This window comes from Delphinapterus leucas, chromosome 7 (assembly GCF_059928025.1).
Source record: "Delphinapterus leucas isolate spDelLeu-1000000601 "Yukka" chromosome 7, BTC_Dleu_Yukka2, whole genome shotgun sequence".
Classification (NCBI taxonomy): Eukaryota; Metazoa; Chordata; class Mammalia; order Artiodactyla; family Monodontidae; genus Delphinapterus; species Delphinapterus leucas.
The window spans coordinates 90,921,575-90,941,278 of NC_143135.1; the positions used below are offsets into that span (position 1 = coordinate 90,921,575).

Sequence of the window (19,704 nt, forward strand, 5' to 3'; positions counted from 1 at the left end):
GTGGCCTCTCCCATTGCGGAGCACAGGCTCTGGACGCGCAGGCTCAGCGGCCATGGCTCACGGGCCCAGCCGCTCCGTGGCATGTGGGATCTTCCTGGACCGGGGCACGAACCCGTGTCCCCTGCATCGGCAGGTGGACTCTCAACCACTGCGCCACCAGGGAAGCTTTCTTTTTACTTTTTTACTTCTCCCCCTTCTCCTTCTCCAGACCCCCCCTTTCTATAGTTTACCTTCTGTTTCTTTTCAGCTTCCTCTTGTCCCTTTTTCTCCTCCAGCTTCAGTGCTGCCCCTTTTAGATCAAGTTCAGTGTCTGAGGCTCCTTCCTGGCTTGCTGCCTCTGGAGGGTTTAGCTCAGTGGAAGGAATGGGCCCCAGGCCACATTGGCCTGGGCTTGGAGCAAAATACAGCAGGGCGGGGGGTGCCTCATGTTTACCCACAGGGAGCCCCAAGGATACAGAATGGGACATTCTGTGTCCTTGTGTGTGTGTGTGTGGCAGGGGAGCAGTTAAATGTGTATTTGCTCTTTAATGATAATGCCCAGTCACCCGCTTAGGCAGGGGCACTGTGTCACCTGTGGAGTTAAAGCATGGTCCTCCTGCTTCTCGGACCCCACCCCACCCTGCCCCAGCCCGATGCTACCGACGGGCATAAATGAAGGCAGCAGCCTAAAGCACCTCCCAGTGGACAGGCTGTACCCTTGCTCCAGGAGCTCCTGAAGCCCCCTGACACCAAGTTGCTCCTTGGGGAACTTGGCCAGGCCACCTGGCTGAATGGGTGGACTGAGCTCTGGCCGCATGACATCAACCTGGTGGGCTCCCCTCTCACTGGCTCCCTCTTCTTCCTTCCCCGCCCTGAAACCTGATCCAGCTGAAGGACTGATTGCAGGAAAACTTGGCGGCTTCCCAGCCCTGGTGGCCGGGGCAGTGCGAGGCTGCAGCTTCCGAAGGTGCAGTGAGCAGCCAGCTGGGAGAGGCAGGCTGGCTGGGACATGAGGCTGGCAGAGCGCAGGCAGGCTGGTCCTCAGCAGGGCTCACCCTGAAGGCCACTCGAGGCGTCCGACACCGCGAGAAGCTCGCCATGCTGCTGTGGGTGCCGCAGGCGCTGCTTGCCTTGCTTCTGCCCACGCTCCTGGCCCAGGGAGAAGGTAAGGAGACCGTGGGGAAGCACGCAGGACCTGGCTGGCAGCTACAGAGGTGGGAGAGGGGATGCTTGGCCCCTCCAAAAGTTGAGGGAAAGAGGGTTTTGGAGTGGGTGGGGCTACAAGCAAGTTGGGGATCTTACTGCATATGAGCATGAAAGGATTTTAACACACTGGGATCCAGCTAGAAATTGGGGATGTTGAATGTCGGGTGAGAGCAGGGCTTGCAGAGAGGGGTCCTGAGCTGTGTGGGAAATGCTTAGACAGGCATGGGACAGGGGCTCCTCTCTTTTTGCCCTGCCCCCAAACTCATCGAAGGGCAGCTGCAAGGGAACTTTGAGCTCATTTTGTCCACCCTTTCTTGTTATAAATGGGAATGCTGTGGACCAGAGACGGGGAGTAATTCACTCAGGGTCACACAGCTCCTTAGCAGTAGAGTGGAGACCAGAATGAATGTCATCATGTTTCCCCAGCTTCACTGCTTTCGTTGCATGGGTTCTCTAAAGTTCCTTCCAGGGCTAACCTCTAATAGCACCAAACTTTTCTCTGCATTCCCCCACCCATCCCTTTCCGCCTCCTGGGGACACAGGGCGTTTTGGTCACAAAAGGATCCATTTCCTTTTGCTGCAGACAATATTTGTTCCCCATTTGGGAAGGTTTTCTCTCCATCCAGAGCAGGGTTGAAGCTGGGGCTGGGGCACAGTTAGGATGTGCTTAATTGGACGGATCTGAAGGGCTTCTGGGCACAATGGTTTTCCTCCCATGAGCTGTCGTTTGGGGAAACTCAGCCCAGGATAAGTAGGCCTGGGCTGCAAGTTAGGACTGTGGTCTGGAGTTTCCTTGGCTGAAGAGAAGCTCTATCCCTCCCAGCATTGGTCCTTTGCTCTGAGGCCTGCAGGACCCAGACTTGTTCTGTCCAAAGTGATCAGAGTCCCAGACAGTAGGATCTGAGCTGTCGTGTAGTGAAGACACACAGGGACCTGGGTTTGAATTTCAGTTACTTCCCTTGCAGGGCATGGCACTCATCTTTCTGAGCCTTGCGGAGCCTCACCAAGGCTTCTGAGACTTACCTTCTTTATCTATAAATGGGGTGTCATGATACTCACTCCAGTGGGCTCTCCTAAGACTGAAATGGACAATACGTTCGTTGATATTTTTTCAAAGGGGACACTCAATAAATGTCCTCTTGTCTTCCTCTCTCTCTGCTCTTCTCTGCCTTTCTGAGGGAAGCTGAAAGTTTATCAGGGGCAGGTGGGTGAGGGGCGGGAAGGGGGCTCTGCAGGACCAACTTGCTGTAGAGGTCCACACATGATAGATGAGATGGGAGAAGAAGCAGCCTTGTCGAGAGAAAGCCGGGCCTGCTGGCCCCTGGTCTGTGAAAGACCCTGGTCTCCCTCTGCCAGCCCCTCACGGCCTTGCAGCCTGTGCCTTTGTCCTCCAAGTTGTTCCCCTCCCCGACCCCGTCTTTCACCTTCATATTTCTGGCACCTTTCGGGAGGTGCTTCTACCGTTTCCCAGACGGACAACTGTGGTGCTCATGAAATCCCCAGAGAGCGGGGCTAGGGCCTAGGGGTTGGGGTTTCACTGTTTTATCTTTGCAGGCCTCCTGCTCTGGGGACCGTTTGGTTTCTCCTCACTTCATCCACACCTCAGCCCAGCCCTCTTCCTAACCCCATCAAACCTGCCCATAAAGCTACCCTAGAAGGAGGCCTGGCAAACCCTCCCCAGGAGTTTCTGTGAGTGTGGAGAGGGGGCAGGGATCTCCTCTGAGTAGATTTTGCAGGAGGGAGAAGGAATGTCCATATTCACTGGATGCCCACCCTTTTCTCCTTACCAGTTGCAGGCTGGGGTCAAGGGGACAATGTGCTATGCAGACGCTGAGATGTGACCTTGGCTGAGACTGACCCTCGGCAGACCATTGGGCTTAGAAATTGTGCACTTGGGGACACACTTTCCAGTATCACACCCGAGGGCCAGCTCCCCTTTATCTCCCAGAGCCCCTCATGCAGGGCCCCATGGGCCCACCTCCTCTGGGCAGGCAGCTTCTCTCAATCCTTCTCAGCCCTTGGCCTACTTGAGACCTCACCTGTTTTCTGACACCTGCTTTCACAGCCCAGCTTCCCTTCTCATGTAAATGGGCGCCTAGGCTACCCTTAGGAGACAATATCTTTGTATTTGGGCATGCTCTAGTGATGGGAATTTCAGTCTATGGGAGTATCTGGGAAGGGTGGGGACACTTTCCTTTTAATCGTTTTCAAACCAGGGCCAGAGAACTGGGGGAGACTCAGGCTCTGTTGTCTGATTTGAACTGTTCTCCTTCCCAGCCAAGCACAGGCGGGGCCCCCAGGCCCGGAATGCCTCCAGGCCAGCTCTGCTGCGGCTGTCAGATCACCTCCTGGCCAACTACAAGAAGGGTGTGCGGCCTGTGCGGGACTGGAGGACACCGACCACGGTGTCCATTGATGTCATCGTCTACGCCATCCTCAGCGTGGTGAGCGCCTGTCCCCACTGCCCGGCTCAGAGGTGGACCTTCTGGGTGGGAGACCATGTGAGACCAAGTCACCCCCAGGCAACACGGTGGGCATTCAAGCGCCCACAGTACCTGTGCTCTGGCACCACGGCTCAGGACAGCTGCCCAAACCAGAAAACTGGGGTCACCTTCATGGCTGCCTCTCCTGTACCCTACAGCCAGCGGGTCACTCAGCGCATGTGGTTTTCACAATCGTACCTACCCGTGTGAGCTGTGTGAGGGTTCAGACCGTCCTATTCGTCTCTACACCCTTGCTGTCTTACACACGTCCTTGGTACATGGCGGGTGTTACTAAATTGTTGTTGAAGAATTAATCCTAAATAAATCAATTAATCAATTACTGAAGTAGGGTGGGGTGCACTGCCCAGCCGAGGAGGTCGGACATTGGGCAGAGATAAATGAGAGGGCAATTGCAAGGGCACTGCACTGGGGTAGGATGGGTGGAATGGACTTCTCTGGCTGTCTCTACTAGAGTCAGTTGGCCGTTTCAGGAAGGGAAATTGGGAATTGGATCGAAGGGAGGGATAGTGATGGAGTTTTCATCCTGTGTGGTTTTGTACAGCTTGACTCCATGCTAGAGCAGGAGATAGATACACACATATAAATGTACGGATATACATCTATATGATGCTCTTATATGTCTTCTATCATTATCTTCTATTGTGTTATAAATGTATATGTAAAATACACACAACAGAATAGAAGATAATAGAAGACACACACACACACACACACGCACTATGTTAAAAAAGAAATCACTGGACTTCTTTCTAGGTGTGTCCTAGTAAAAGACCAACTCTTCCGGGCTCACCCCTTTTCCTCCACCTCATTTCCTCACTGTCACTTCCCAAGTGAACAGAGACACAGAGCAGCCCCTCCTGCTGGGGTTGGTGTGCGCAAGGGGCCTGCAGCCCACAGGGCCACCTACGCTGAGCTCCCGTTCTCTCCACAGGATGAGAAGAATCAGGTGCTGACCACGTACATCTGGTACCGGCAGGTGAGCTGACCAGCCCCTGCCCCTCCCCCACCCCCATTTCCTCGGACTGGGGCTCCTACATCTCAAAGGAGTCAGGATCTCAGAGGCCTTGGGGAGGGGAGGGGAGGGGAGGGAAGAGGTGGGAGGCCTACTCACGAGATCCAGGATCTCCTGGATCTGGATCGCTCTAACCTCAGGACTTAAGGTGGCTTAAGGCGGCTTAAGGCGGCTTAAAGATTGGTGGGGCTTCCCTGGTGGCGCGGTGGTTGAGAGTCCGCCTGCTGATGCAGGGGACACGGGTTCGTGCCCCGGTCCGGGAAGATCCCACATGCTGCGGAGCGGCTGGGCCCGTGAGCCATGGCCGCTGAGCCTGCGCGTCTGGAGCCTGTGCTCCGCAACGGGAGAGGCCACAGAGGTGAGAGGCCCGTGTACCGCAAAAAAAAAAAAAAAAAAGATTGGTGGAGGACGAATCCTCCACACCCTGGTTTCTGAAGTTTTTCACAGCCTCACAAACATGTGCTTTTCCCACCTCTGTTGCTCAAACACCTCAGTGACTGGTAGCTCAGAAGGCAGTCACTTTGCTTTCAAACAGCTCTAATTGCTAGAAAGTTCTTCCTTCTATTAAAGCCAAATTGGACGACAACCAAATTGGGTGATTGAAACAGGATGATTCCATCCAGTTAGTCTCCCCATCCCCGGCCATTTGCCCCTCTTCCAGCTTCTGAAGGGCATCGCTCAGGCACTGGTGTGTGGAGGGCTGTGAGGCCTTGGCAGCATTTCTGGCTTGGAGCTGGCCGGGGAGGGCAGGAGACAGTGCGGGCTGCCGTCCACAGGCTGGTCCTGCTCTGGCAGCCCCTGAGGCTGTGGGGAAGACATCAGAGCAGGAGGGGACACCAAAGTGGCTGAAGAGAGGACAGCAGGAGGTGGGGGACAGTTCCTAGAAGTCAAACCCGAGAGAGGCTCTGAGGACACACCTGGTGTATGTGGGTCTCTGTTAAATCCCTCCCGCTCCTCATGGGACAGGGAGTGGGGTGGAGGGAGAAGTCAGAATGCTGATTCCTGACGTCCTGCTCCCTTTCTGCCTTAGCGAGATCTCTTAATACACAGCACACCTGCTTCAAGAGAGGGACCCAAGCCAGAACAGGCATTCTGGGGCCCCTTTCCCGGGACATCTGGCTTAAGTCCCACCTCTGGACCTCCAGGGTCACTTGTCTGCTCCAGCAGTAGGAGATGCCAATCTACTATGTACCAGCAGCTGTGCTAAGGCACCAAATTAGACTCAGGTCCTGCCCACAATGAGCTCATAGACTAGTGGAGGCCACAGACACGTGAACAGACAATGCAACACAGCAAGATAGCCGCTCCTATGCAGCAAAGAAAAGATGCCAATTGTGAGAGCAAAGAAGAGGCACTAAACTCATCCTGGGGAGTGGGGGTCATGGGAGGCTCCTGGAGAAGGAAACAGACAGATTCCTTGGTTACGTCTGGAAGGATGAGTAAGACTCACCTCGATAAAGAAGGCAGGACTGCAGCATGCGGGGAGCAGGATACGCAGCGATGCAGAGGTTTTGACCATGTTTAATTCCATGTGGCTGGAGTGTAGACTCCACAGAGAGCCATGGCAAGAAAAATGAGGCTGGAGAGATAGGTGGAGGCCCAATCGGGTGGGCCTTTGTTGTCCATGATCCTAATGGCAGTGGAGCTCCACTGAAGACTTTTAAGCAAAGGAGTGACATGACGAAATTTACGTTTTAGATCAGTCATTCTGGCAGGATAGTGGAGGAGGCATTGATCAAAATTTAGTAATAACCGTCTCTACCCTATGAGGTGCATGCTATTATCCCTGTTTACATATGTGCCGATCAAGACCCAAGAAGCAATTTGTCTAAGATCCCTCAGTTGGTGGCTAGGGGGTTTGTAACATTAGAAATTATTGAATACCTTCCCGGGGAGAGGCTGCATCCGTCTGTGTTGTATTCGCATGTAGGGATGTGTAAGTATAGAGGTGGGGGGACATCTGGGTACCGCTGAGTGGTCTGGGTGCCACTGACACCCAGATTCTCCCAAGAAGATGCCCACCTGTTACCTGGGCTCCAAGTGGTGAAGTTGGCCTGAGTTGTGGACGACTCGGCCTGAGACGGACGGGGTAGCCTGTGACCGTTCCTGTCCCTCCCCTAGTACTGGACTGATGAGTTTCTCCAGTGGAACCCTGAGGACTTTGACAACATCACCAAGTTGTCCATCCCCACGGACAGCATCTGGGTCCCAGACATCCTCATCAACGAGTTGTGAGTACTGCCATCAGATACTGGGCAGCCAGGGGGCGGGAGACAGGATCACTGCTGTTGCATTTGAGATGCCCCACTAGACCTGCCGAACCATAGGTGAGGTTGAATCGGGCCCCAATTCCCCTTTGTCTTTTTTCTCCCTTTCCTTTCTTTTTAGAAAACTCCTCTTTTTCTATGTCTGATGTTGAAACTCTGCACTTCTTGGTCCAAGGGCCCCCTTCCCCGGGAAGGGAGGCCAGTGAATGAATCCACACTGAATCATAATAGTCTAATGAGGAACGGCTGCGTTTTCAAAAGGGACAGTTACATTACTGAAGGGAATGAAGTGCTAGCAGTGGTTACTGCTCCTGGTCATGAAGGAGATTTGGGGCCGGGAGACACTCAAACTTTCAAGTCACACATGTGCCTCACTGGCCACAAATTGCACCCCCGATATGAAGTGGGTCCCACCAGCCTTTATTCCTAGCCGCCAACATTCCTTCTCCCCATTCTTCAGGCTCCACTGCCTGGGTTTCTGAATCCAAGGTCTGGGAAGATGGCTGGGGAGATACACAGAAGGAGAAGGTGGTGGGGGCCAGTTGCCCTCCACCCAGTACCCCCCGCATCACCCAGTTCCAGGGGGTGCCATTCACCTTGTTATTTGGGGAGGCAGCTGACTCAGAGCCCCGGCCTTGCATAGCTCAGGCTGGAGGGATTGGGGAGCCCCAGTTTCTGGCTGGATCTCCAGCTTAAACAGTGACGTAGCCTTGGTCTTGACTTCTCATCTCTCAACCTGATGTCACAGAAGGCTCTGCAGGCTCAGGATCTGAGGCTCAGCCACAGTGGTTGCTTGGGAGAGCCTGGCCCGGGGTGGGCTGATAGAACGGGATGAAGTTTGCAGGACTTTGCTGTTTTGTTCCAATTCTCCTCACTGATTTTGCCAGTTCCTTCCCCACTGCCCCACCCCGGAAATGATGGTTTTCATTTCACAGGACTTCTAGGGATGGAACCCAAGGTCCTGCTCTCCCACCAAGCCTGCCCGTCACCATCGGGCTGGTGATCCTGGGGGCTGAGGTCTGCCCAGCCCGGGTGGGGGGCGCATGGGGACAGCTGGGCATTCTCCTTACAGCCTGTGGCTTGGGGGTCCATGGACTCCTGGCCTGCCTTTTGTGGTGAGGTTGCCAGGGGAATAAATGAGAAATGCCCTTTACTGCTTGGAAAGTGGCCTTGGCAATGGCAGGTGAGGAAGCCTAAGATAGATAAGAAGGTTGGAAAAATGGAGGCCAGACAAAACTGCCAGGATGTCTTGCTGCCTAGAACCTCCCTGCCGAGTAGCTCAGAGACCTTCAGACTCCCACGGCTTCACCTGCTTCTTGAGTCCCAAACCGACCCCTCTTCCCTGGCCAGTGTGGACGTGGGGAAGTCTCCAAATATCCCGTACGTGTATGTCCGGCATCATGGAGAGGTCCAGAACTACAAGCCCCTCCAGGTGGTGACCGCCTGTAGCCTCGACATCTACAACTTCCCCTTCGATGTACAGAACTGCTCGCTGACCTTCACCAGCTGGCTGCACACCAGTGAGTCTGTGGGCTTCGGGAGGCGGGAGCACATGTTGGGGGTGCCCAGGGTGTCCGCTTGAGGAGCACACCCTAGGATGCAGTCTCCCTCCTCCAACTTGATCACCCCTTGTTTTTTAATGTTGCTGAGCCTCTGTTTCCTTATCTTCCAAATGGCACTACCATTGTTGCCCTTGTTGCCTCCCTCAGTTGTCATAAGGATTGAATGAGACAGTGTAAACTGACGGCAAGATGCTCAGGGACAATTCTTTCCCAATATCACAAGTAGGAGCTGGCACGAAATGTCTTTCAAATCCAGCCACTTCTCCACTGATGGACCCTCCCCACAGTGCAAGCAACCCTCATCTCCTGCCCAGGTTGTTGCAGTAGCCTCCTAGCTGTCCCCACCCATTCATTCTTCCTCCCTCCCCCCCATTCATGCTCCTCACAGCAGCCAGGGAGATCTCATTAAAATGCAGATCTGATCACGTCACTGTCTGCTTCCCTGAGACACAATCCAAATCTCTTACCTGGCCGAGAGGCCCCTGCAAAGTGTGGCCACCCCTCCGGCCTCACCTGGTGTGCGCTCCGCAGCCCAGCTGCCTGCCTTCCTGGGCCCCAGAGCCCCTTGTTCTTTCCTTTACTCGCATGCTGCTTCCTCTCCTAGGCCAATGTGTCCCTTCCCCTCCCTCCCCCTTTCCCCTTTCTGCCCCACTGGCCCTCCCACAGCTGGGCCAACTCCTCTACAGTCCTCCTAATCACAGTGTCCCCGTCCGTGCCCCAGGGAAATCCCCTCTCATCCCCCAGACGAGGCATCCCCAGCACTCAACTTCTTAGTCTCCTGTTCTCCCCACTTCTAGTCACTTGTAAGGACTCGTTCAATGTCTACTCCTCCAGATAGAAACTTAGAGAGGGCAGCGACATGATTTCTATCCACCATTAGATCCCCAGGGCAGTGCCGGCCCAAAGGAAGTCGCTCGGTAAACTTTTACTGAGTGGACAAACGTTAGGTGCCCAGTATGGTCTGGTGAAGTGAGAATTGCCCTACTGCAAAAAGGCATCCTCCAGTTCTATCCTGATTTTATTGCATTAACTGTAAATGGCAAAGGTAATACCTAACTCCCTTGAACAAAAGCCATAACTACAGGGACTTCCCTAGCGGTCCAGTGGTTAAGATTCTGCCCTTCGATTCCTGGTCGGGGAACGAGATCCTGCATGCCACGCAGCGCGGCAAAAAAATTTTATTTGAAAGCCCTAATTACAAATAATCTTTGATCTTTGACCCTTACTCTCAGTCCCAAACGCTTACCAACAACTCCCCGCACCAAGACTTAACAACTTGTACCATCAGTACAGACTCCACACAATATGTTCTTCCAGATCCTGCTCTATCCTTTGAATATATACACATACATACACATCTATGGAAAGTGCCTGGAAATTGTCTTATAGGTTTTTATTTTACATAAATGTAAAATATTTCATGTTCTATTATATACTGGTATCTGAGGCTTTTTACTCAACAACAGGTCTTGGACATTTTTCCAAGTTACTGCAGATTTAGCTCTTCCTCATAAATTTTGACTGCTGTAGAATAGCTTATGATTTGGACTGCATGATACCTTATTGAGCATTTTCCTGATTGGTAGCCATTTAGATCTTCCCCAATATTTTGCTGCAGTGCCTACTTCTGTCCTTTTGTGCATATGTCTATCTGTTTCTCTAGTATTGATACAGAGCAGTATAACCACTGTTCTATAAGTGAGTATAATAGTAAGTGCTTATTTTCCTAATTCACCTTTCTATCAAGGCAAAGGTGAGGAAAGCTGTCTCTTGCTCATTGTCTAAATGAGAAATTCTAACAGGAAACCTAGAAAGGTGCTTGAAGGGCTGTGTGTGTGTGTGTGTGTGTGAGAGAGAGAGAGAGAGAGAGAGAGAGAAACAGACAGACAGACAGAGATAGACAGAGAGAGAAAGACAGAGAGAGACAGAGACAAAGACAGAAACAGAAACAGAGAGAGAGAAGAGAACTTCCGAATAAATGGTTCGCTGGTTCTTTGCATTTTGCTGTGTTCCCACCCAAGACTTCGTCTCCCTTGTTACAGCCCCACTGCACAGACAGGTGCGGTGTGCACTATTACCTCATCGTATAGCTGAGGACACTGAGGCTGAAGATTAAGAGCTGAGGCTTGAGCCACACCACGTGGGTGTTGCCCCACCATCACAGGCACACCCCTGGCTCAGACTCCAAAGCTGCTTGATTTCTCCTCTCTCAGTCCAGGACATCAACCTCTCCCTGTGGCGCCTGCCGGAAAAGGTGAAACTGGACAGGAGCATCTTCATGAACCAGGGCGAGTGGGAGCTGCTGGGGGTGCTGACCCAGTTTCGGGAGTTCAGTATAGAAAGCAGCGACTGTTACGCAGAGATGAAGTTCTATGTGAGTCGGACACGAAGCGGATGTGGGTAAAACAATGAATAAAGTCACACCCAGGTAGACTTAAGGAGGCATAGCCCTTTCCCAGCTCACACTCTTCCCTCAGTGAAGTAGGTGGGGAAACGCAACTGAATTGTCCTTTACTTCTCCTGAACAGCCGCAAGCCTGGATCTGGAGGCGGAATATGGGGTCTGCCCATCTCCTTCTCCGAGCAATCCAGGCTGCAAGCCCCACGAAGCAGGGGTGTCTGGGATGGGGTGGTGGTTCCTGGGTGCAGGACCCGTCTGCTCCCGGCTCCCCCAGAGCTCCTCTCTTGGTCCCAGGTGGTCATCCGCCGGCGGCCCCTATTCTACGCGGTCAGCCTGCTGCTGCCCAGTATTTTCCTCATGGTCATGGACATCGTAGGCTTCTACCTGCCCCCGGACAGTGGCGAGAGGGTCTCCTTCAAGATCACGCTCCTCCTGGGCTACTCGGTCTTCCTGATCATTGTGTCCGACACACTGCCGGCCACGGCCATCGGCACACCCCTCATTGGTAAGGCCCGCTCCCGGGGAGGAGCTCAGTGCGACCGAGGAACAGAGGAACCGGCCCTCTCCTACCTCCCGTGTGTGTCCCCCACTCCCGCCCCACCCCGGGGTGCACAGGTGTCTACTTCGTCGTGTGCATGGCTCTTCTGGTGATCAGCTTGGCCGAGACCATCCTCATCGTGCGGCTGGTACACAAGCAGAACCTGCAGCAGCCGGTGCCTGCCTGGCTGCGACACCTGGTCCTGGAGAGAGTCGCCCTGCTCCTCTGCCTAGGGGAACAGTCGACTTCCCGGAGGCCCCCAGCCACCTCCCAAGCTGCCAAGACCGATGACTGCTCAGGTGAGAGAGGGAACTTCTGGCCTGGATGCAGGGACATGGGAGGGATTCTCTGGAGGGCTAGCTGGGCCAGAGAGCCTGGGCAGGCCCTGGGAAGTGGGTACCATCCTGCACAGAGAACCCACGGTGGACTTCAGCCAAAGGCATCAATAAAACCCTTTCCTCACCTTTGTATTTGCGCATCATCCCAGGTGGGGACGGAGAGGGATTAGGAGTCCCAGAGGCTGAGCAGATCAGGAGCTGAGACCTCTGGGCTGAGGGTGGCCTCTCCTGAGATGGATCCCGAGGCGGGGGGGGGGGGGGGTGTGTGTGTGTGTCAAATGGATGCCTCTCGGGCACTTATGGGACAGCTAGCCTCATGTGGTTCAGCACTGCACCCGGGTTCCTAACACTCTCTCATTAGAAACAGCCAAAGACCAGGTCCATTAGAATTTCAAACACCTATAAGGCAGAGGGACAGGGCACAGAGGGACACTAAATTCCTCATGCCCCTGAGGAATTTGTCATCCTTGCTGTTGGCGGTGGTGGTGGTTGGTTTGCTGGTTTATTTCTTGAGCACTTTACCAGGTGTTTGCAAAGCATTGTTCGTGCATCATCACAGGTGATTCTCATGGCAACTCAATAGGATCTGCACTCTAATTTTTCAATCAGCAAACAGAAGCATAGAGAAGCCAAATAGCTTGCCCTAAGTCACAGAGCCAGGACCTGGTGAACCCACAATTGGAACCCAAGCCCACCTGACTCTAAGCTGGAGTTTTAAACTCTCCACCCCACTCCCCTCCTTGCGTCTTCTTCCTGGCTGGGGCCAGGCCTTTTACAGAAGATGTTTGGTTAATCAAAGACCATCTCATCGTGAGCTCGCGCGACAGCCTAATACCTAATTCAACTGCTCACCTGGGGAAGGTAGTGATGCGAAGGTGTATTTTCTGGCCTAGAAGGATTTGAAGTCATGGAGAGGAGGGCAGTGAGGCAATATGATGTAGTGGACAGAGCAGTGGCTTTGGAGTCCAGATACCTGGGCCTTGGTGGCTTCCCCTTTAAATGATGCTCCAACTGTGTCACCACGGGCTAGTCACAACCCCTCTGAGCTTTAGCATCTTTATATGAAGAGTGTGGTTGGTAATTACTCTTATTCTGCCTCTTTGTGGGGCTGCTGGGAGGCTCAAATGAAATAATGGATATCAAATTGCTGGGGAAGGCCCATGGGTTAAAAAAATGCATGGGAAGGATAAATATCAAATTCATGATCTTGGTGATGTGGGGAGGGAACGGAGGATGTGACTAAGGAGAGGTATACACGGATCTTCCACTGTACTGGCTTTCTTTCTTTTTTTTTAATGAACCATACTTTATTTATTTATTTTTGGCTGCGTCTGGTCTTCATTGCTGTGCGCGGGCTTTTCTCTAGTTGTGGTGAGCGGGGGCTACTCTTCGTTGTGGTGCACAGGCTTCTCATTGCGGTGGCTTCTCTTGCTGTGGAGCATGGACTCTAGGCGCGCGGGCTTCAGTAGTTGTGGCACGTGGGCTCAGTAGTTGTGGTGTGCGGGTTCAGTAGTTGTGGCTTGTGGGCTCTAGAGCACAGGCTCAGTAGTTGTGGCGCACGGGCTTAGTTACTCCGTGGCATGTGGGATCTTCCGGACCAGGGCTTGAACCTGTGTCCCCTGCGTTGGCAGGCGGGTTCTTAACCACTGCGCCACCAGGGAAGTCCCTGTACTGGCTTTCTTTATTTGTTTAAGTTGGATGGTGGGTACACAAATACGTAAGTTATTCTCTATACTTTTTTGGTCTAAGATTATAAATAATAAAAATGTCTGAGGCCTTAGAAACCTAAAGGTCAGTGTTCAAGCAAGGCTACTGGGCCTCCCTCCTTTGCCAATGCTCTGCCCTTCTTCTAGACATGGCAAACCACTGCAGCCATTTGGGGGGATCCCGGGACTTGGAGAAGACCCCGAGGGGCAGTGGCAGCCCTCCCCCACCGCCGCGGGAGGCCTCCCTGGCGGTGCGTGGGCTGCTGCAGGAGCTGACCTCCATCCGGCATTTCCTGGAAAAACGGGAGGAGAGCCGAGAGGTGGCCCGGGAGTGGCTGCGCGTGGGCTCCGTGCTGGACAGGCTGCTCTTCCGCATCTACCTGCTGGCGGTGCTGGCCTACAGCGTCACCCTGGTCACGCTCTGGTCCATCTGGCAGTATTCCTGAGTGGGTCCAGCCCAGTAGGGGGTGGGTAATGAGGCTGGTTAGGCTGGGGATGGGGGAATTTCAGGGCCCAGGGATGCCAGGGACCTTCTCAAAACACATAAACAGTTCCATGCCTGTTTCCAATGCCAAGTCTCTCAGCAATCCTGAGACAGGGCCTTAACCCTTCCCCTAAAAACTTGGTGTTTAAGGCTCTTACATCCTCCACTCTCTTACAGGCCCATTATGGCTTTAAAACACACTATCTTAGATCAGGAGAAATCCACGCATGCCCTGACTTCACTCTATCTAAGCATCAAGCCTCAGTTTCCCCATTGGCGCTCCCCTGAATTGGCACCTTGGAATCTGCTCACTCCCTCAGCCTTGTTTTGAGACGGAAGGTAAACCAACTCTCTACCACACGGGCCTGATAACTCTGCATTAGGTTTATCCAACCCTAATGTCTCTCTGTTCACTTCACCTCTGGCCACTTCCCTGAACATCCATCAGATGGGGGAGGTGGGGTAATAAAATGCTATGAAGCCCCTAAACTCTCTTCTTGACCATTTGTCAGCAGCTGGGTGGGTGGAAGACGAGGTCTGAAGTTGCTGGTGGAAATGAGGTTGGGGAATTATCTGTGGTTTCAGATGTATGATGCTCTCTGCCCCAAGGAATTAAGAAGTGACCAAACAGTGGCTGTTCTGAAAAAGAAAAAATAGGAGGTGGGATTCAAGGTGTGAGGGTCAGGACCATGAACACAATGCAGAGGTGGGGAGGAGGGTGCTCAGTTCTGTGACCTCCTGGAAAGATGCTGGAAGGGTCTACACAGTCCTGCTATCATTCTGGGCTCACGGTCTCTTGGTGAAGCTGGAAGCCAGCTCTCTCCCTGCAAGAACATCGGCACCACAGCCAGCACCCTCTGGTTCGGTGTTTGAAAGCAGAAACTGCTAAGTCTTGAGTTTATGTTTCTCCTTTGGGAACTCTCAGCAGCCGGCCCCTGGCACATCCACCAGAAAGCAGGACCATGATGGAGGCAGAGGCCGGGGCATGGTCTTTGATCTTGCATCTCAGATCCTGGCCCCTCTCCCACACATCAGGATTTAAGACATGCTAAGGAGCATCCCAACTCTATCACTCCATCCACCTAACAAGCATTCAGAGGGAAGGAATGCCAGAACCACCAAGAATGATGGCTTCGTGTTTGCCATGTTTGCTTGAGGCTTTCTCTGGTTCTCCCTTTCTCATTCCAGCTTTATCTCTTTCCCTGTCTTGGGGTGCCTGTCTCTTAGGGACTGAATTCTACAAGGCTGAAAGAAAAGGACCCCCCAAAATACCTGGGATGAGTTGTTTCAAGGCTGGTGAACTACAAGGGATTCAGTATGGATCACCTGAACCTATACTTTCCCTGATCCCAAACTCGGCAGCTCTAGTTTCTAGACCATCCAGTGAAGCTGGACGGAGGGCAGAACCTTAGGCCCTTGAGAGCTTCATGTCTGAAAAAGCCTAGAGGCTGAGGAAGCAGGCTTGTCTGGTTTAGCTTCTCTGAGCTTCTTCTTCTCACCCCAGTTTCCCCAGCATGCCGAAAGAACTCATTAAATATTGTCTATCCGGCTGCTGGTTCGTAAATTGACCTGGAATGAGGTTTCATCTGCTCTCCTCAGACATATGTGCTCTTGATATTGGTTAAGGATTTTTGTTTGTTTTGCTCATGGATAGGTATCAGGGTTTCCCAGCAAAAAGCAGGAGACTGTGGGGCTGGAGATTGGCTCCCATTCACAATTGTTGCCTCCTGCTAAGCGCAGGTTGGGCTAAAGATGAGGGGTGCTCATCCCGACTCTCTCAAGATGGTCCTGGCAGCCCAAACTTGGGAGCCTGGTCTTGGGATCAAAGCTGTCCCACTCCACTCTCCACTTGGCCCTGCTGGGCCAGTCATGCTGCTGGGTGATTCTCACGTCTCAGGCCAGAGAGAGAGAGAAAGCTGGACAGTCTGGAACTGTCGATGCACCACTGATCAGTAAGTGGGTGGCTATTGACAAGGTGTCCAACCAGAGAGCTAGTAAGATACTAATCAACCTATTGATTCCCCATCTCCCCCTCCCCACTCTTCACCCACAATCAATGGGGTAACAAGCCCAGCATTGAGGCAGCCAATCAACCAACCCGAGAGTGAGCCACCACATGTAACATCTTCCGCTCCACTAGCCACAGCCAATCAGCTCATCAATGCAGCATCCAGGCTGCGCTGCCCAGGGATGGGAAACTGAGACCCAGGGCCAGAGGATCCCCCGGTGTACTAACCCCTGTCCGTCAGTATTGATCTTGGGCTCCTCCCAAGGAGACCTTTACCCAGTCTGGGATATGAGAACACCCAGAAGCTCCCTCTCACCTGTTATCTCTCCCAGAACTTGCTTGCTTCCTTCCTCCTGCCACTTCAGCTCCTTCCCTCTCCGTGTGTCCTAGGCAGAGAGGGAAAACCAGAAACCGCCCACGTCTTTACAAGTGCTTCTGGGAAGCACCCTGGTTCTCTCTGTCTCATCTCCACTCCTCTCCTGCAGCCTTCTCCATTCACCTACGAATAGTCCCGCTTCTCACCTTCTTTCCCATCCACGCAGCTTTCCAAACCTGTCATTTCTCCTCAAAAGACTCCCTTAAAGATCTTGAAAGTGCCCAGCCTGAACCGCCCTGTATGGTGCTCCAAGCTGTGGAGTCCACCGCCACCATCCCAGGGAGGCTGCCTCTCCTCCTAGGCAATGGCCATCTCTGCTCAGCGACCGCAGGGCCCCTGACAACAGTGGACATTCTGCGGCTCTTGGGAGGGTCTAGGGAGAGTAGCTGAGCTCAGAGTCAGGATGTGGGCTTAGGGGAGATTTCACTGAGAGAATAGGAGGGAAACTTGCCTGGTGGGGTAGGGGGGAGGACGAGTCAGTTGGGAGGTATGGTTCAACATTCCCCAGCCAGATTCCCCTCCTTCCCTCCCTCACTTCCCTCCAGCCTCTGAATCAATACGTTTTGAATCTAATCTAATAACAGAGATTTAAAGAGGGGATAATGCTTGTGGAGCGGTCCGGCGCTTTGTCTCTTCTTTCAAGCGGCAGCTGGGGCCCATTATCCAAGGACAATGCCCCATGCTAATCACTCCCTCTCTCCTCCGAGTGTTGGGGGACGGGTGGCGGGCAAGAGAGGGCAGCTCCTCCCCTGATTGGAGGGGAGTGGAGGGGGGGGAAGAGGGGGGGAATAAGGTCTGGCCGGGGCCCCTCTCAATCGCCTTGACCTGACACCAGCTCAGTGGGCTTCTCCCCAGACCGCAATGTCCATCCTGGGCAGTCAGGGCTGGAGCCCCAACAGTGCACACAAACAGCAGATAATTACCTATCAGCTACAGTACCAGGGGTTGGGAGTTGGGCGGGTTTTTTTTTTTTCTTCTTCTTCTTTCCTCTAACTTGGTCCTCTATAATTTAAGCTCTCCCATTAAGGCCTGTGATTGGCCAGCCCTGACTGTCACGGTTAGAGAATGAAACTCTGCTTTTAGAGACCAAGAATACCCTTCTCGGAAACAGAAGCCTGCTTCGCATCCTCTCTCTCTCCTATCTGGGACCTTATATCTGGGCTTGACCTGCAGGAGGAGGGGTGGGAGGTTAGACTGCAAGAAGAACTTCCTGAGAGCCATATTCCTGACATGAATGAGATTGGGAGTCTGAAAGGGAAGGAATGGAACTCATTTCCTAGAAGCCTTTAAGGAGAGACTTTTAGGGCTTCCCTGATGGCGCAGTGGTTGAGAGTCCGCCTGCCGATGCAGGGGACACGGGTTCGTGCCCCAGTCCGGGAGGATCCCACATGCCGCAGAGCGGCTGGGCCCGTGAGCCATGGCCGCTGAGCCTGCGCGGGAGAGGCCACAACAATGAGAGGCCCGCATACCGCAAGAAAAAGAAAAAGAGAGACTTTTATCTAAGTTGGGAAGGGGCAGAGCAGGGAGAAGATCTGCCTCAATTTCCACTGTCAAAACTCAAGTTGGGAGGGAACCAGAGCTAGGACACCAGAAGCATGGCTACTCCCATTCCTTCTGCAATACATTTATTGGGCACAATATCAGAGTGCCATGTGGAGTGGGCCACCCCAAATTTGAATTTTGGCCCCATCACATGCTAGCTGTGAAGCCTTGGACAAGCACTTAATTCCTCTGTGCCTCAACCTTCTCATCTGAAAAATGGGCACACATTAGTACCTGCTCATAGGTGCTGTGGGGCACCATACTCTCAGTATGGGGCCAAAGCCCAGGGAAGTCATGAGGCTGGAGTAGAGGGATGTCTAGTGGCTTAGGGGCCCTTCCTTGGTCTGCTCACATCACATTCTGAATGGGTAGGAACGTCTCCCTTTTCCTTGTTGGCTCCATTTTAGAGATGGGCATTCACTATAAGGCCAGCAGGGGATAAAGTTCTATCCACACCAGGCTGAATTCATATCTTTATGTCCCATACCTTACTGTCCCTTTTTCTCCTATCTCTACCCACTCAGCCTCGCTCGCCCCTGTAAATTCCCAGGCTCCTTTGTACAGAGTTCCTCCCTAAAACTACAGCTTTGAGTTCCTCCTCTGGGAAAGCATGTGAATACTGGGCACAGCTTGGGGGGGATCATCCTCCTCCTGGCTGGGTCTCTCCTATTCAATTCCACCTCCTGTGTCCCTGTCTGCAAAGAGACCTAAATTCCTGGCAGTGGGACACATCATGAACATGACATCCAGGACCATGGGAGCCTAGGACTCACTTCCATGTGCCTGGGCGAACCCCCCACTCAAGACTCAGAAAGAAGTACCATCCTGTAAGGCCCGGAATAGGACATCAAACTTGGGCCAAGGACAGTCACAACCCGGTCCTTCTAAATTCTGTCCACAAGGTGGCAGCAAAGTCCAGCTATTCTATCGAGGGGATTAGGCAAACTTTTTTTGCCCCCTTCTCTCCCCCCTTCCCCCTCAAATGCCCCAACCCTCCTCAGGAGCCTCTGAGTCCCCTTTTCTCAAGGCCAGCCCCTTCCTTTTGGCCAGCACTAAGGATCATGTTTCAGACTGCTTGGTGCCCTGTTCTGACGCTCTGGGAGGAGGCTGTGCCAGCACTCATCCCTGAACAACTGCCCCTCTTGTTTCTGTGCTCAGGCCTGGACCCCACACTAAGCTGCACACTTAGTTTATTTTCCCCTTTCCGCTTATGTGATGAAGATATTGATGCCTGATGGTGAAGAAGTTGTTTTACGCAAAACCCATACACGTAAGTTCCACGGATGATTCTCTGCCTTTCTCTTCTGCCCATGTCTCTAGGACCCCAACTCCATCCCCCTTCACACTGGCTCTGAAGTGCTCCTCAACTGTCCTAGGAAAAGAAGAGTGAGAGTAAGGGGCTGCCCAGAGCAGGAGTGGGGGAGGTGTGTGTAGGGGTGGGCGTGGGGGTCAGTAATTAGATGAGGAAGGCGGGACCCTGGGAGACACCCGTCCAGTGGCTCTGGGGTAAGGACTGTAGAGATGATGTCGGTCCCAAATAGGGTTAATGACATGATTTCTTTACCCATCCTAGGGCAACACCCATAACTTGGCTGTTGCCCCGTGCTAGCTGTGCTTATTAGTTTTCTGCTGCTGCTGTAACAAATTACCAATTTAAAAACACAAATTTATTATCCTGCAGTTCTCGAGGTCAGAAGTCCAAAATGCATCGGCAGGGCTCTGTTCTTTCTGGAAGCTCTAGGGGAGAATCTGTTTCCTTGCCTTTCCTAGATTCTAGAGGTT

General features: G+C 53.0%; 1 protein-coding gene across 1 annotated transcript; it reads left to right on the plus strand.

Moving 5' to 3' along the window:
- The first annotated feature begins 1,077 nt into the window (after window positions 1–1,077).
- On the plus strand, window positions 1,078–14,170 carry HTR3A (5-hydroxytryptamine receptor 3A). Its single transcript, XM_089915889.1, is given in 9 exon segments — window positions 1,078–1,144; window positions 3,451–3,629; window positions 4,621–4,665; window positions 6,823–6,932; window positions 8,319–8,488; window positions 10,744–10,904; window positions 11,225–11,486; window positions 11,489–11,767; window positions 13,660–14,170. Coding segments are annotated over 9 exon segments (1,572 nt in total). The 3' UTR covers window positions 13,959–14,170.
- The last annotated feature ends 5,534 nt before the right edge of the window (window positions 14,171–19,704 follow it).